Here is a 14,774-nt window from a genome sequence, read left to right as displayed (position 1 = left end):
AATTTACCGACAGTCAGACCGGAAATCATCCCGCCTTCACAATAAGAGCACAGCTTATATTAATAAACAGTTCTGTTCTGAAACAAACAAACAAACAAAAGGAAGCAGGTAAACATCAGAGATCAACTGAGCGGACGTGAGTTTATTTTTATTTAAATATTAATCACACTCAGTCTGGTTCTAATTGAAATGCTTTTAATGCGAAGGCTTCAGGGCGACTCTTCCTGTTGCGTGCTCGTGAGCACAGTGCGTGTTGACGCAGCGGGTGGGAGCTGGTGCGTCAGGAGAAGAGAGATGCCACAGCATCATCTTCATCACTATCCTCACCGTCTCCTCCTCCTCCTCAGTGTCCGCCCTGAGCTGCCTCCTGTCGGCCTCAACCCGCCGCTCCGCCCCGGGGCCTCTCCCGTGGTACGTCCGCCTCACAGCGCCTCATCCCGGGCTTTCATCTGAGGAGGAGAGGAAGAGAGGAAGAGGAGGACAGGAGCGAGAAAAGAGGAGGAGACGAAAAGAGGCGGAAGAGAGGAAGAAGAGGACAGGAGCGAGAGAAGAGGAGGAGAGGCGGAAAAAGGGCGGACGAGAGGAGGACAGGAAGAGAGGAAGAGGAGAGGAGCGGCACCTGGAGGTAAGAGCTGCGGGAGGAGGGGGAGGGGGGACCGGACTGTCTCCTGGAGGAGCCGAGGATGACGCGCTGAGGGCCGGAGATGATGATGATGATGATGATGATGATGATGATGATGATGATGATGATGATGATGAAGATGGTGGTGATGATGATGAAGTAGATGGTGGTGATGGTGATGGTGATGGAGATGGTGTTGATGAAGATGATGATGATGATGGAGATGATGATGAGGATGAAGATGATGATGAAAAAGATGGTGGTGATGGTGATGGACATGATGATGATTATCATGATGATGATGATGGTGATAATGGTGATGATGATGATGATGATGATGGTGATGATGATGATAGAGATGATGATGATGATGATGATGATGATGATGATGATGATGATGATGGAGATGATGGAGATGATGATAATGGTGATGATGATGATGGAGATGATGATGATGATGATGATGATGATAATGGTGATGATGATGATGATGATGATGGAGATGATGATGATGATGGAGATGATGATGATGATGATGGTGATGATGGAGATGATGGAGATGATGATAATGGTGATGATGATGATGGAGATGATGATGATGATGATGATGATGATGATAATGGTGATGATGATGATGATGATGATGGAGATGATGATGATGATGGAGATGATGATGATGATGATGATGATGGTGATGATGATGATGATGATGATGGAGATGATGATGATGATGGAGATGATGATGATGATGATGATGATAATGGTGATGATGATGATGATGATGGAGATGATGATGATGATGATGGAGATGATGATGATGATGATGATGATGGAAATGATGATAATGGTGATGATGATGATGATGATGATGGTGATGATGATGGTGATGATGATGGAGATGATCATGGTGATGGTGATGATGATGATGATGATGATGATGATGGTGATGATGGAGATGATGATGGTGATGATGGAGATGATGGTGATGATGGCGGTGATGATGAAAATGATGATGATGATGATGATGATGATGATGATGATGATGGTGATGGTGATGATGGCGGTGATGATGATGATGATAATGATGATGATGATGGTGATGATGGCGGTGATGATGGCGGTGATGATGAAAATGATGATGATGATGATGAAGATTGAGATGATAATGATGATGGTGATGGTGATGATGGCGGTGATGATGATGATGATAATGATGATGATGATGGTGATGATGGCGGTGATGATGGCGGTGATGATGAAAATGATGATGATGATGATGAAGATTGAGATGATGATGATAATGGTGATGATGATGATGATGATGATGGTGATGATGATGGTGATGATGATGGAGATGATCATGGTGATGGTGATGATGATGGAGATGATGATGGTGATGATGGAGATGATGGTGATGATGGCGGTGATGATGAAAATGATGATGATGATGATGATGATGGCGGTGATGATGGCGGTGATGATGAAAATGATGATGATGATGATGAAGATTGAGATGATGATGATGATGGTGATGATGGTGATGATGGCGGTGATGATGGCGGTGATGATAATGATGATGATGATGATGAAACAGGATGTTCTTCCTCACTCTGTTTCCCAGGATGCTCTGGGGTCTCCCAGCAGGCCTGTGAAGATGAGTGTGACTTCCTGGTTCCTGGTGAGCAGCTCAGGCACTCGACACCGCCTCCCTAAGGAGATGATCTTCGTGGGCCGAGAGGACTGTGAGCTCATGCTGCAGGTGAGAGTGTTGTTATTGATTACATATCTTCTATATTTGTATTATTGCTTTACAGATTTGTTACATTCAAATGTTTGTTTTGCGTTATCAGTCACGCAGTGTTGACAAACAACACGCTGTCATCAACTACAACACAACCACTGACGAACATCTGGTCAAAGACCTGGGCAGCCTGAACGGGGTAACAACAACAACAACAACAACACTCAAAGAAACAAAGAAACAACTCAGGCTGAGTTAATGTGTTTATCTTTTGTTTGTTTTTGTTTTTGCAGACGTTTGTAAACGACCTGAGGATTCCTGATCAGACTTACATCACCCTGAAGGTGTCTGACATTGTCCGCTTCGGATATGATATCCTGCTGGCAGTGTGTGTGTGTGTGTGTGTGTGTGTGTGTGTGTGTGTGTGTGTGTGTGTGTGTGTGTGTGTGTGTGTGTGTGTGTGTGGTAATTGTCTTATTTTTCTTAACCTTCTCCCAACATACTCATGTCTACGTCCTGGAGAAAAGTCAACACAAAGTCCCAGAGGAGGCTCTGAAGGTCAGTGTGTGTGTGTATGTGTGTGCGTGTGTTTGTGTGTGTGAGTGTGAGTGTCTTCTGATCAGGTGTGTGTTTGTGTTTCAGCATGAGAAGTACAGCAGCCAGTTACAGATGAGTGTTAAGGTTTTAGATGAAAGGAAAACTGAACAGGACGATCAGATGAGAGCTGAAAAAACCCAGAGCGGCAAAACACAAGGTACAACACTGGTACTCAGAATATTGTGAAATGTGCAGAGAGCAGTGGAACGCTGCAGGTTTCTAACTTCCGGTTCACGGTGTGTTTCAGACGCTCCCGGGTGTCAACCCACTCCTCTGTACGGACAGCCGTCCTGGTGGGGAGAGGAGGATTATGGGAGCAAAGTTCAGCACAGCGAAGAACCACATCCAGGTAAAAACACAAGTGTAAAACCAGTAAAATGAAATTATTCCATGATGATAAACAAACAGAAAGTACACACAACATAAGAAATGTTTGTTTATTCTTAAATGTTAACATTTTCGTTTAGTTTTACGTTTATTATTCTTGCTGTTAGAAAAGGAAATATATGTATTATATATATAAAATGTACTTTTTTTTCAAATGTCAGAAGTGCAGAGGGATGTTCTGTCTGTGGATCCAGATTTTACTGGATCTCTGTCAAATTCCCAAACAAAGATGTTCCCCTCATACCACCGGGAAGCGAGCTACTTCGAGATCCCCACCAAGGACTTCCAGCATCCCCGAACCTCAGGGGCGGAGCTCCACGAAATCCCCACCAAGGACACAGATACGCCCCCAGCCCCTCCTTCCCCTCCCACCAAGACCATGCCTGTCGTTCAGAGCCACGCCTCCTTCACCATAGAGTTCGACGACTGCAGGCCCGGAAAAATCAAAATCAAAGACCACGTCACTAAGTTCTCCACTCGCCAGAGGAGGCAGCAGGCTCCGCCCCCCATGACGAGCATCACTGCGACACCTGCCGAGGTGATGTCTTCAGAGAGCAAAGTGGCTGATTGGCTCGTCCACAGCGATGTCAGCATGATGAGGAGACGTCCGACATGTGAAGACGTTTACAGCACAAAGAGCGACCTGGCCATGAACATCAAGACCCTCAAAGGTCAGAGTCTGGTGACGCACCTAATGGTTCTACTGTGGTTCTACTGTAGTATATCAATCAATGGCCTGATATGTTTCTTCTTGTTGTCAGGTCACCATCATGAGGACGGAACCCAGAGCGACTCAGAAGACCCAGTTCTCAATGGAAGGAGTACATCCCACCACTCCGTCCAATCAGAGCAGTCTGAGGTGTTGCAGCAGACTGTCCAATCAGATCAGTCTATCTATTGTCAACCGCCTGCTCCTCCACAGAAGCTCCAGCAGCCACTGCAGTACTCTCCACCGAGTTCGGCTCCAGCCTCACCTGTGGCCCCTGAGGGGCCCCTGTCCCAGAGCCCTACTCAAGCTCCATCCCCCACCACAGAGACACAAAGGCAGGGCCCTCCTGAGAGCCTCACCCAGCAGGCCTTCATCATCGAGTTCTTCGATGACAACCCACGCAAAAAACGCTCACAGTCCTTCACGCACAACCCTGCCCACGCCGACTCATACTCTGCCCTGAAGGCCAAGATGGAGAGGCGCAAAGTCAGCGAGAGGCCGGCATCTGTTCATGGCCACATGCCCCCCACCCAGCAGATGACCGTTCCTCTGAAGGGTCAGAGTTACAGTGGACCCCAGAGGTCGAGCTCTTTAAAGAGAGAGAAGACAGAGGGGGAGGCGGCTTCATCGAACCCCTCCTCTCGCTCTTCCTCGAGCATCGTCATCAGACCCTTTGGCAGCGTCGGGAAGAAGTCCACGCTTGCCCAGGAGTTTGCGACTGAATTCCTGAAGGATTCCAGTCAGCTGGACTCTTCCCCAACAAGGGAAATGATGTTAACTCCACCCATGTCTGCGCCGCCAGTGATGGTGTCGCCTCCTCATGCTAGGATTCCCTCTCCACAAGAACCTCCAACCCCATCCTCTGTCTCCTACCCCTCGTCCCCCTTACAGCCTCTAGCAGCTTTAAAGTCTTCCATCCCCGCTAACGCAGGACAGACCACCTCTCCTGTGCCCTCCTCTGGACCTCACATGTCCTCAATGCTCTCCCATGGCGTCCGTGCAGAAGACATGAAAGGTTCCCAGAGGATGGTGAGGAACGAGGAGGATGACAGTCTGAGTGATGCCGGAACCTACACCATAGAGGCAGAGTCACAGGACCAGGAGGTGGAGGAGGCTCGCAACATGATCGATCAGGTGAGGTCACTGAGACCCTTGGTGGTTTGAGCTCTAAAGGTTCTTGTACGAAGCAGCGTTCATGGTTTCTGTTGAGTCCTGAGCAGAGAAAAACCTTTATTTGTGTAAAACGAACATCTTTCATCTGAGTTCAAACCAGGGGAAGGTTGTTTTCCAGGCGGTAATATTAAAAAGATCTACCCCTCACCACCTTCCGCCAATCAGCCGGTTCTAAATAGCATTGTCAATAAAAACACAGATCAGGATTCTCAAATTTCACTGTTGGTGTATGAGGCGACTCAGAACCGGATCTATTTTTTGTGAGACAGTAAATCTTAAGTTGTTGTAGGGATGCATGGAAGCTGTTGTCCTTCTTGCTCCTGCCTGTCGTGGTCCTGCCCCCCATCCTCATGCATGCCCTGTGCCCCGACAGGTGTTTGGTGTCCTCGACTCTCCCGAGTACAGTGGTGTGAACACAGGAGTGTATAGACCTGTAAGAAATGATGGCAAGGATGAACAAGCTAACCTGCCTAGTGATGGTAGCACTGTGGACCTGTTGCATGGCTTTATCCCAGCTGCAATCAGTGTTCCCCCAACAGGCCCCATACAGGTAAAAACCACTGGAAACCTGTGTAGCATGTTCTGATCCCAGTGCATGCAGACTGGTATTCCCCAAGTTTCTCCTGCTAAAATCTGAATCTGGCAAAAGTAGTTGGTCTCTTTAGCCTCATTTCTATTGTCTGGTGACTTTGTTCTTCATCCTGTGTTTTCCAGGTTCCAGCTGCTCATGTACAAGGTCTAGAAGGACCTAAGTGGGTTTCCCGCTGGGCCAGTCTGGCAGATAGCTATGCTGAATCCGGTTCCACTCCACCTCAAGGGGAATGTCTAGAAGGTGCTTTTGGAACTCTGTCTAAGCATTTTGTGATAAACAACATAAATGTGATCTGTTGAGGGCCAGGTATCAAATCTCTGAATATGTTGACCTCACGTCCACCTGGTTATAACATGAGATCTTTATCTGGAAGACAACATCTGATCACAGGCCTTTTCTATTACCACCTGGTTATAATGAGTATTCTTGTTACAGGTGTAGTGATATATCTAAATTTTTCTAACTGAAAAAAACAGTTAATTTGAAAAACATGAAGCTTTCTCCACAGATCCTCTTTACATGCTCTCAACAGAATTCAGATCATATAAACTTGTGAGCTTATGTTTTGAGGTGAAAAAGATGCAACACACATAAAATTTGTTTTCTGGAATATAAAAAACTAAAGTTTTAAAAATTAAAAGACACAAATATGAAAAGTTGTAATGATTTACCAAATTGTTGTTGTAGCTTTACGCTTCATGAGCAGCGCGTTGGGAACTTACAGCCACGAACCCTCTGAGCCTGAGTCCAGTCACAGCTCCAGGACCAGAAGGCTGCTGCCCCAGGTGCCTCCGGAGAAGCTGGATAGTGTCGCCCCGAGTATCTTGATTCGTCATGAATCTTACCAAGGCCAGGAACCTCTGGCCAGAGTGTCTGGTTCTCCTAACCGACAGGACTCCACCCAGCATCTGTCTGTTCAGGATGACGTGGACCCAGACAGCCTGAGCGACGCCAGCCGCTCAGATGATGGACCAGTTCTGGAAAGGGCAAAGAAGAATCAGGTCAGATCAGGAGCTTTGTCTCCAGGGGTCACTGGTCCTCAGGTTAGAGGTCAAGGGAGAGTGTCTCCATCCAACAAATCCACATCCTTCTACATCGGTTCTGAAGACCATCCAGGCAAACCTGACCAGGCCCAGAGCCCAGTACAGTCTGAGAGGACGCGAGACCCCCCAGCAAAAACTCCTCCTACCACAGTCCTGATACGACACCTGAGTGGACATGAACCCAGGAGGACAGGTGTCAAACCCAACAGCTCTGCTCCAAACCTCCAAATACAGGACAAGGATTCTGTCCCAACTAAAGACAGCTGCATGTCGTCATTTGTCCGGCAGGAGAGCTTTACCAAAGACCGGCCCAGCGACACTGTCCAGATGAAAAACCTTCCCCACATCTCCAGCCACCCATCCATCAGAGACATGGAGAAGAGGAGGGAGAACATCCAGGACGCACAGTCCTTCCTTCAGGAGGCTGGGGGAACTTTGTCTCCTCTGGACACCAGGTTCCCCTCATCAGGTTTTGGTCGCAGCTCAAAGAAAGGGGGCTCCTCCAGCCACATGGATGACTCCCTTTCTGGTGAGTCAGATGTGGACACTGCAAGCACCGTGAGCCAAGTCAGTAGCAAAAATGCTCCAGTCAGCTCAGCTTCTAAAAAGCGTCCCGCCATCAGCAGCCTTCAGAAGGAGAAGTCCTCTTCCAGCTCAGCCATCCAAGAGAAGGGACGGCAGCTCACTGCCCGCGAACGACTTTCTGAGAAACGGCAAAGCCAGACAACTCCTAATGTGTCAAGTAAAAGTGAAGCTGAAAAGCGTTTTCAAATGCGTCGCAGTGCCGGGAACTGTGGCTCTCTGGATCTCTCTGAGGGCCAGCAGAGTTCTGGTACCAACTGGACTGAAAGTACGTCATCTGACCACGAAAGTTCTCGTCCGTCCAACCGTAGCAAGAAACCAATCAGCCCTCTTCAGAAAGAGGATACTGAAAAAACAGCCAAGACAGTGACTCAGCAGATCCTGACACGTTCCAACAGCCTGTCAGCGCCACGGCCGACCCGAGCCTCCATGCTCCGTCGAGCACGACTGGGTGAGGCTTCAGACAACGAAGGTGCTGAGACTGACCGGACATCCCAGAACTCCGACAATATCACTGCACCGCCCAAACTCTCCGGAGAAGGGAAGAAGATGTCCAGACTGGACATCTTAGCAATGCCCCGGAAGAGGACCGGCTCCTTCACAGCTCCCAGCGACAATGAAACGTCCTCCACGGGACGGTCGGCTTTCTCCAACCGCAACTCCGAGTCTGCTTCCAGCACCAGGAAGGTGAGCGACGGCCGGCAGGCCGCCAGCAGACGAGGTGGAGCTCCTGTGAAGCAAGCATCCACCCACAGCCGGTCCAGTGGAGCAAAGTATCCCAGCACTGGTGAGTCCCGACAGTTCTTCTGTGGCCTTCACTGGCTTTTACACTTCCTGGTCTTTCATGAAAAGGTTGTTTTTGTTTTTATTTTATAGATTTCAAAATGACCAAACTTTATACATAGTTTAACTGTGAAGTTCAACGATGAAAAGTGCAGCATCATATCCAGAAGCTTCTGATTCTCTGCCCTGTATCTGAAGATGAATCAGTCTCTGATTCTCAGCTGGTATGTTTTCAATGTCCTCTTGAGATGAAGTCATCAGCTGATCAGCAGCTGTCTGTCGCTTAGATGTGTGATTCTGAGAGGACGGGTCCGACTGGTCACATGTGGAACCTCTTCAGGTTCTTATGAGGTTCCACATGTGTCAGGACGGGTCCGACCGGTCACATGTGGAACATTTTCGGGTTCTTATGAGGTTCCACATGTGTCAGGACGGGTCCGACCGGTCACATGTGGAACCTCTTCGGGTTCTGATGAGGTTCCACATGTGTCAGGACGGGTCCGACCTGCCACATGTGGAACCTCTTCGGGTTCTGATGAGGTTCCACATGTGTCAGGACGGGTCCGACCGGTCACATGTGGAACCTCTTCGGGTTCTTATGAGGTTCCACATGTGTCAGGACGGGTCCGACCGGTCACATGTGGAACCTCTTCGGGTTCTGATGAGGTTCCACATGTGTCAGGACGGGTCCGACCGGTCACATGTGGAACCTCTTCGGGTTTTGATGAGGTTCCACATGTGTCAGGACGGGTCCGACCGGTCACATGTGGAACCTCTTCAGGTTCTATTTAACGTCTCTGTCTGTTACCATGGAAACACAACTTCTCTGCCGGTCTCAGAAACATCAAAGCCTCAGCGGCCGTTGCTATGGAGATAATTCAATTCAGTTGTCTTTGAACTCAAAGATGAACTCAGATTCCCGAGGTCGAAGGTCAAAGTGACCTCATGATTGAAACTAAAATGTATGTAGATGAACCTGCTCTGATTGGTGGAGACGAGCCACCACAGGGAGGTGTCTCTCATTCAGATGTGTGTCTCAGTGTGTCGTTGTGTTGTTGTGTTGTTGATGAAATGAATCTAAATCTGAATGTTCACAGGTTCGCGTCGCAGACAGAAGGAATCTGACTTCTCGTCCTCGGAGGAAGAATACGAGATGAACGCCGCGGCTTCCAAAGCGAAGCGCTCGTCTCATCACTCAGCGTCTTCACAGAATCCCCGAGGCCAGCGCACGGCCGCCACTCGGTCCAAGTCCGTGTCCCTGGAGACAGAGGAGGAGGACGACCCGAACGAGGTGGACCCTTACCAGAACTGGTCCACGCACAGCGCAGAGATCGCCAAGTAAAACACAACGAAACATCTAAACATGCATTCAAACCGGTCCTCGGCCAAACCTCATGTTGACCTTTTGTTTTCCACCCAGGCTCAGTCAGGACCTGGCCAAAGATCTCGCCATCCTGGCGAAGGAAATCCACGATGTGGCCGGAGATGGAGACTCGCCGAGTTCGGGCATGGGAGCCACCACCTCGCCCAGCCCACTGCCAAATACACCGGCCTCCACCATCTCTGCCAGGGAGGAGGTGGGCCACCACACATCCCCCGAACACACATCACGCCACATGATCGATAGAGACTTGATTGTTACCAGTGATTTGAAGCTGATTTTATTCTGAAACCACAGTTTCAATCGGGAATGTTAGTTTTTATGATCTTGGTCTTTTTGTAGTTTTATTAGTTTCTCAGGTTGATTGATGATCTTCATGCTGCTTTGGATCCTCATGACTCATTTCTCTGTTCTGCTGCACAGACTCCATCTTACCCATTCTTACGCAGCGTTCAACCATCTCAGGTGTTTAACTCTGACTCATCACTCCTCCTGCACTTTGGTTCCCTTCATCACATCAGGCTCCTGCTCTCACTGTGTCGGGTTCTTCTGGAGAACACAAGTTTGACATTTTTCACATTTGTCAGATTGAATTTGATGTGAGAGAATGTCAACAACAAAACTACTGAGTTTGTTCAAAACACATTGAAACTAAGTCACTGAGAACATCAGAACATCAGAACATGAGAACATCAGAACATGAGAACATCAGAACATCAGAACATGAGAACATCAGAACATGAGAACATCAGAACATGAGAACTTGAGAACATCAGAACATCAGAACATCAGAACATCAGAGAATCAGAACATCAGAACCTGAGAACATCAGAGAATCAGAACATCAGAACATCAGAACATCAGAACATCAGAGAATCAGAACATCAGAACATCAGAGCATCAGAACATGAGAACATCAGAACATCAGAACATCAGATTATCAGAACATCAGAACATCAGAACATCAGAACATGAGAACATCCGAACATCAGAACATCAGAACATGAGAACATCCGAACATCAGAACATCAGAACATCAGAACATCAGAACCTGAGAACATCAGAGAATCAGAACATCAGAACATCAGAACATCAGAACATGAGAACATCCGAACATCAGAACATCAGAACATGAGAACATCCGAACATCAGAACATCAGAACATCAGAACATCAGAACATCAGAACCTGAGAACATCAGAACATGAGAACATGAGAACATCAGAACATCAGAGCATCAGAACATCAGAACATGAGAACATCAGAACATCAGAACATCAGAACATCAGAACACAAGTTTATTAGAACGCGAGAACATTACAACACTGGGACGTAAATCTTCTCTGTTCTAACCCCAGCTCCGGTTCTGTCAGATTTACTCTAACTAGTCCACGACAGTTGAAACATTATTTGTTCTTCGTGAACAGAGGCGTACGATATTGCAGAACAGGAAGTGAGAACAGATCGCATGATCACAGATGCTGTGATTTGCTCTCTCAGGACAGATGCGTGTGAACAGAGCCTCTGACTCAGCAGTTTTGTTGTGAACTCACTTCCTCGCATGAGAACATTAGAACATGAGAACAATAAACTGGCGTTCTTGGTTTTGGGTCAGATCGTGGAGCTGGTGAACAGTAAGACCTCCTGCACTTTCACGCCCCATGTGGCAGTTAACCACGGTCTCCCAGCAGATCTCAAATGCACTGCTCCACCAGCCCGGCTGCATGTTGACTTGATGCATGAGAACACGGAGAACCGGCATCAGTGGCTCGCTGGTTTGATCAAATCTAACAGAAGTTGGATCACACGCTCTACTCTCTTTCCAGCTGGTCCATCATATCCCTGAGGCCAGTTTAAACTACCAGAAGGTTCCTCCAGGTTCGTCTGTCGTCTCCGACCTGGACGCAAACATGAACGAGCCGGAGCCGGGTTCTAAACAGCGACGTCCGTGGAACCGTGAAGAGGTCACTGTCTAATCCCACTAAGACTACGTTCACACTGCAGCTCAGTCAAGTTCACTCTGTAACTCCTTTGAGATCAAAAAGCTTCATATCTTTTCAGAACAGAATCCAAACAGAACTTTTCTTGAAACGTGCTGAATATTTAATTGATGAACAAAACAATAAACATGTTTTCAGACATGAACTGAAATTGGACATCTTCCTCACATGTTCCTCACACGCTCTGCAGGTTCTGTGTTTGAGAACCAATCCTGAGTCAGTGTCTCTGGACCAGTGACTCTAATCTGGCCACTAATAGCGTTACTATTTCCAAACCAGTAATCAGATTAAAGTTACTTGTCCAAGTCACTTTGCGTTACTATTTTGGTATTTGTGGTTAAACCGCTGGGCAGGTGCCGCGGCTGGGGGGGCAGTCGCCCCGTCGCCCTCCTCTCCCGCCGCCGGAGGCTCGGTGTGCGGCACGCCTCAATGTTTTTTTTGGGGGGGGGGAGGTCCTCATCCGCGTTGACCAACACTGATCTTTCCAGAGTAGAGTTTATACAACAGGTCCCGCCTCCTGCTGCTCTACAGGCTCTGCCCCTGCTGCTCTACAGGCTCCGCCCCTCGCCTGGTGTTCCCACATGTTCTTGTTTGAACGAGTCGGACCCGACAGCCTGCTGCTGCCTCACAAACACTGACTACAGGAAATGTCCAGACGATGTTTTACAGAGTTCATGTCTGAAAACATCTTGAGTCCTCGTGGCCTCTCGGTTAAGTTGTTATACGTCACTTCACCACCAGATGTCTCACAAATCTCACATGACATGACCAGTCGTACCCCTGAACCTACGACAACCGATGATGTCACATACTCCTCCAAACTGTTATTATCATAATTAGTAGTAGTAGTAGTAGTAGTTAGACTATATACACTGCGGAGGTTCATGACTGATTGACAGCTTTAGGCCCCGCCCTTCGCAAGGTAATCAACAACTAAAAATGAAGAAGTTCTGAAAAGACATGCAGAGATGTGTGAACGTGGTCAACAGGTGGGATGACTGCAGTTAGTGGAGGTTTTCTGGGGAGCAGGTGTGAACTGCTGCTGCTGTAGCGGGAGCTTCGTCTTCACGTCATCGTTTCTTTGTGTGTGAACGAATGTTTCAGGTGATTCTGGACAATCTGATGCTGAATCCCGTGTCCCAGCTTTCTCAGGCCATCCGCGAGAACACAGAGCAGCTGGCTGAAAAAATGAAGTAAGCAGGCTTGTGATGATACAACGATCCTGTGACCTGAAGGGTTCAGGTCTCATTAAACATCTCATATCTCCCTCAGGGTTTTGTTCCAGAACAAGGCTGAGGTCTGGGAGGAGATCGAGGCCAAGATCAACGCTGAGAACGAAGTGCCCATCCTGAAAACCTCCAACAAGGTTATTTTTAAGAACAGTATATATCTTTATATGATAACTTCATATTATCAATCAGCTTTTAAAGTGAGAGCAGCTGTAACCTTCTGTTTTCTGTTGCAGGAAATTACCTCCATTTTGAAAGAGCTGAGGCGAGTCCAGAGGCAACTTGAAGGTACGAGAAGAAACATCTTTCATTTCTGATGTTTTAAAGTGAGCGTTTCAAACTCCAGATATTTGAGGGCTCTTCATGTTCTTTCAGCATTTTGAGTCTTTATCAAACAATATTTTTAATTGTTTTTAACTCATGATACGAAAGTTGGATAAATTTATTGTTCAGTAAACAACAGTGTTGTTTATGTTCGGATGTGAAAGATCCAAACTGGTGTGAATATGAAAGCGAAGCATCCCCAGTTCAGAACCCTGGTCTTCACCCTCACACTCCGACGATGTGAATGAGCTGTTTATTTGTGCTAAACCAAGCTAACACGTTTTTGACCTGGACACCAGGGATTTGTTCTCTTTTAAATGTAAAGACAAATTCATTAATGTCCTTTTTTTCTTGCTGTAGTAATAAACACCATTGTGGAGCCCGGTGGAAGTCTCCAGATTGCGGCTGTTGGGACGTCCTCTCTCTGTCAGACTCGTCCTTCATCAAAGGAGAAGAAACCTGCCTCCAAACCCCGGAGCCCCCCCCAAACATCCAACAGCAATGAAAGCACCAGACGACCGCCTCGTGGCCCCAGCGCGTCCCATCACAAGGCCTGAGGGTCCCATCACACCTGAGCGTCCCATCACACCTGAGCAGGCCACTGTACCAACGCTGGATGGTCACTGTGCATCCACCCCACAGCACTGAGGATGAAGAACTATGTAGAACCCATAGAGGCGTATTCCTGCAGGCAAACTCTGCCCCTACTGGTCAGCTGAGGGACTGTTTCAGGTGTCTGTCTCTGACAAAGTTTGACTCCATGTCCACACAAAGTGTAAGAGTTGTCTCCACTGTCCCTGTGGACGTCTACCTTCTGTTCCCGAACATCGCTGTGATGTCGGAGGTTAGTTGAGACGGAGAGGGCGCCTGCTTCACTCGACCTCTTGTTTCCTGTAAAGGTTTTTCCTCAACTCCTGTAGAACCAATAGAACGTCACGAGGTCTTTGAAGGCGACGCCCCCTGAAGTGGGAGACAGCGTCTTTCAGGACTCATGCTGCATTCAGGTCACATTGGTGCCACGCAATTACGACTTTTGAACTTTGTTCCCGTCAATATGGCTCTTCAAAGCTCTGACTCGCATGACCACATCTTTAACCCGCCCACAGGCCCCCCCGCTGCCTGAGGCGTCTGTTGAGTCATCGATTGTGGCGTCCCACGTGACATGAGTGTGGCATCAGACCTACGGTTGTTTTATTTCCTTGATGTTAAACCTGCTGCTGCTGTGGATGCACTGAAACAATCCTGTCCTTCATGTCTCAGCAACACTTATTAATGTGACTGCTTCACATCGCTCCAGCTCGCAGATCAAGTCCAGACGTTCCTGATGAACTTTATTCTTTTATCACATGTTTTTCATTGAACAGACGAGGGGTCATTTGTACATGTCACGCCCCCCCACCTCATGGACGACAGAATGTCTGCTGCTTTTCACATCTGTGATTGTTGTGCGATAAACCGCCTTAGGATCACTGTCGCTGAATGTCGGAGAGTTTTCTGTAAAATGTAACGAGACGTCCTGCTGGTCATTAAAGGCATCGCCTCACTAACGACACGTGTGACCTCCGACTCATGATGTCATGAGTGACTGTAACCACATGGGTGTGTCTGCTAG

At 47.8% G+C, this 14,774-nt stretch overlaps 1 protein-coding gene across 1 annotated transcript; it reads left to right on the top strand.

The window, feature by feature from the left end:
* The first annotated feature begins 184 nt into the window (after positions 1 to 184).
* cep170bb (centrosomal protein 170Bb) lies at positions 185 to 13,733 on the top strand. The gene is made up of 19 exons (XM_062411955.1): positions 185 to 625; positions 2,244 to 2,381; positions 2,473 to 2,562; positions 2,657 to 2,735; positions 2,863 to 2,921; positions 3,006 to 3,117; positions 3,208 to 3,309; positions 3,509 to 4,018; positions 4,109 to 5,190; positions 5,603 to 5,779; positions 5,944 to 6,061; positions 6,509 to 8,233; positions 9,327 to 9,567; positions 9,650 to 9,806; positions 11,436 to 11,573; positions 12,714 to 12,802; positions 12,882 to 12,975; positions 13,075 to 13,126; positions 13,523 to 13,733. Exons 2-19 carry the CDS (start codon positions 2,277 to 2,279, stop codon positions 13,717 to 13,719), a joined length of 5,127 nt encoding a protein of 1,708 aa, XP_062267939.1. The 5' UTR covers positions 185 to 625; positions 2,244 to 2,276; the 3' UTR covers positions 13,720 to 13,733.
* Positions 13,734 to 14,774: the final 1,041 nt, after the last annotated feature.

The sequence above is a fragment of the Platichthys flesus genome, chromosome 18 (genome assembly GCF_949316205.1).
Source record: "Platichthys flesus chromosome 18, fPlaFle2.1, whole genome shotgun sequence".
Taxonomy (NCBI): domain Eukaryota; kingdom Metazoa; phylum Chordata; class Actinopteri; order Pleuronectiformes; family Pleuronectidae; genus Platichthys; species Platichthys flesus.
This window is presented reverse-complemented; position numbering and strand designations above follow the sequence as displayed.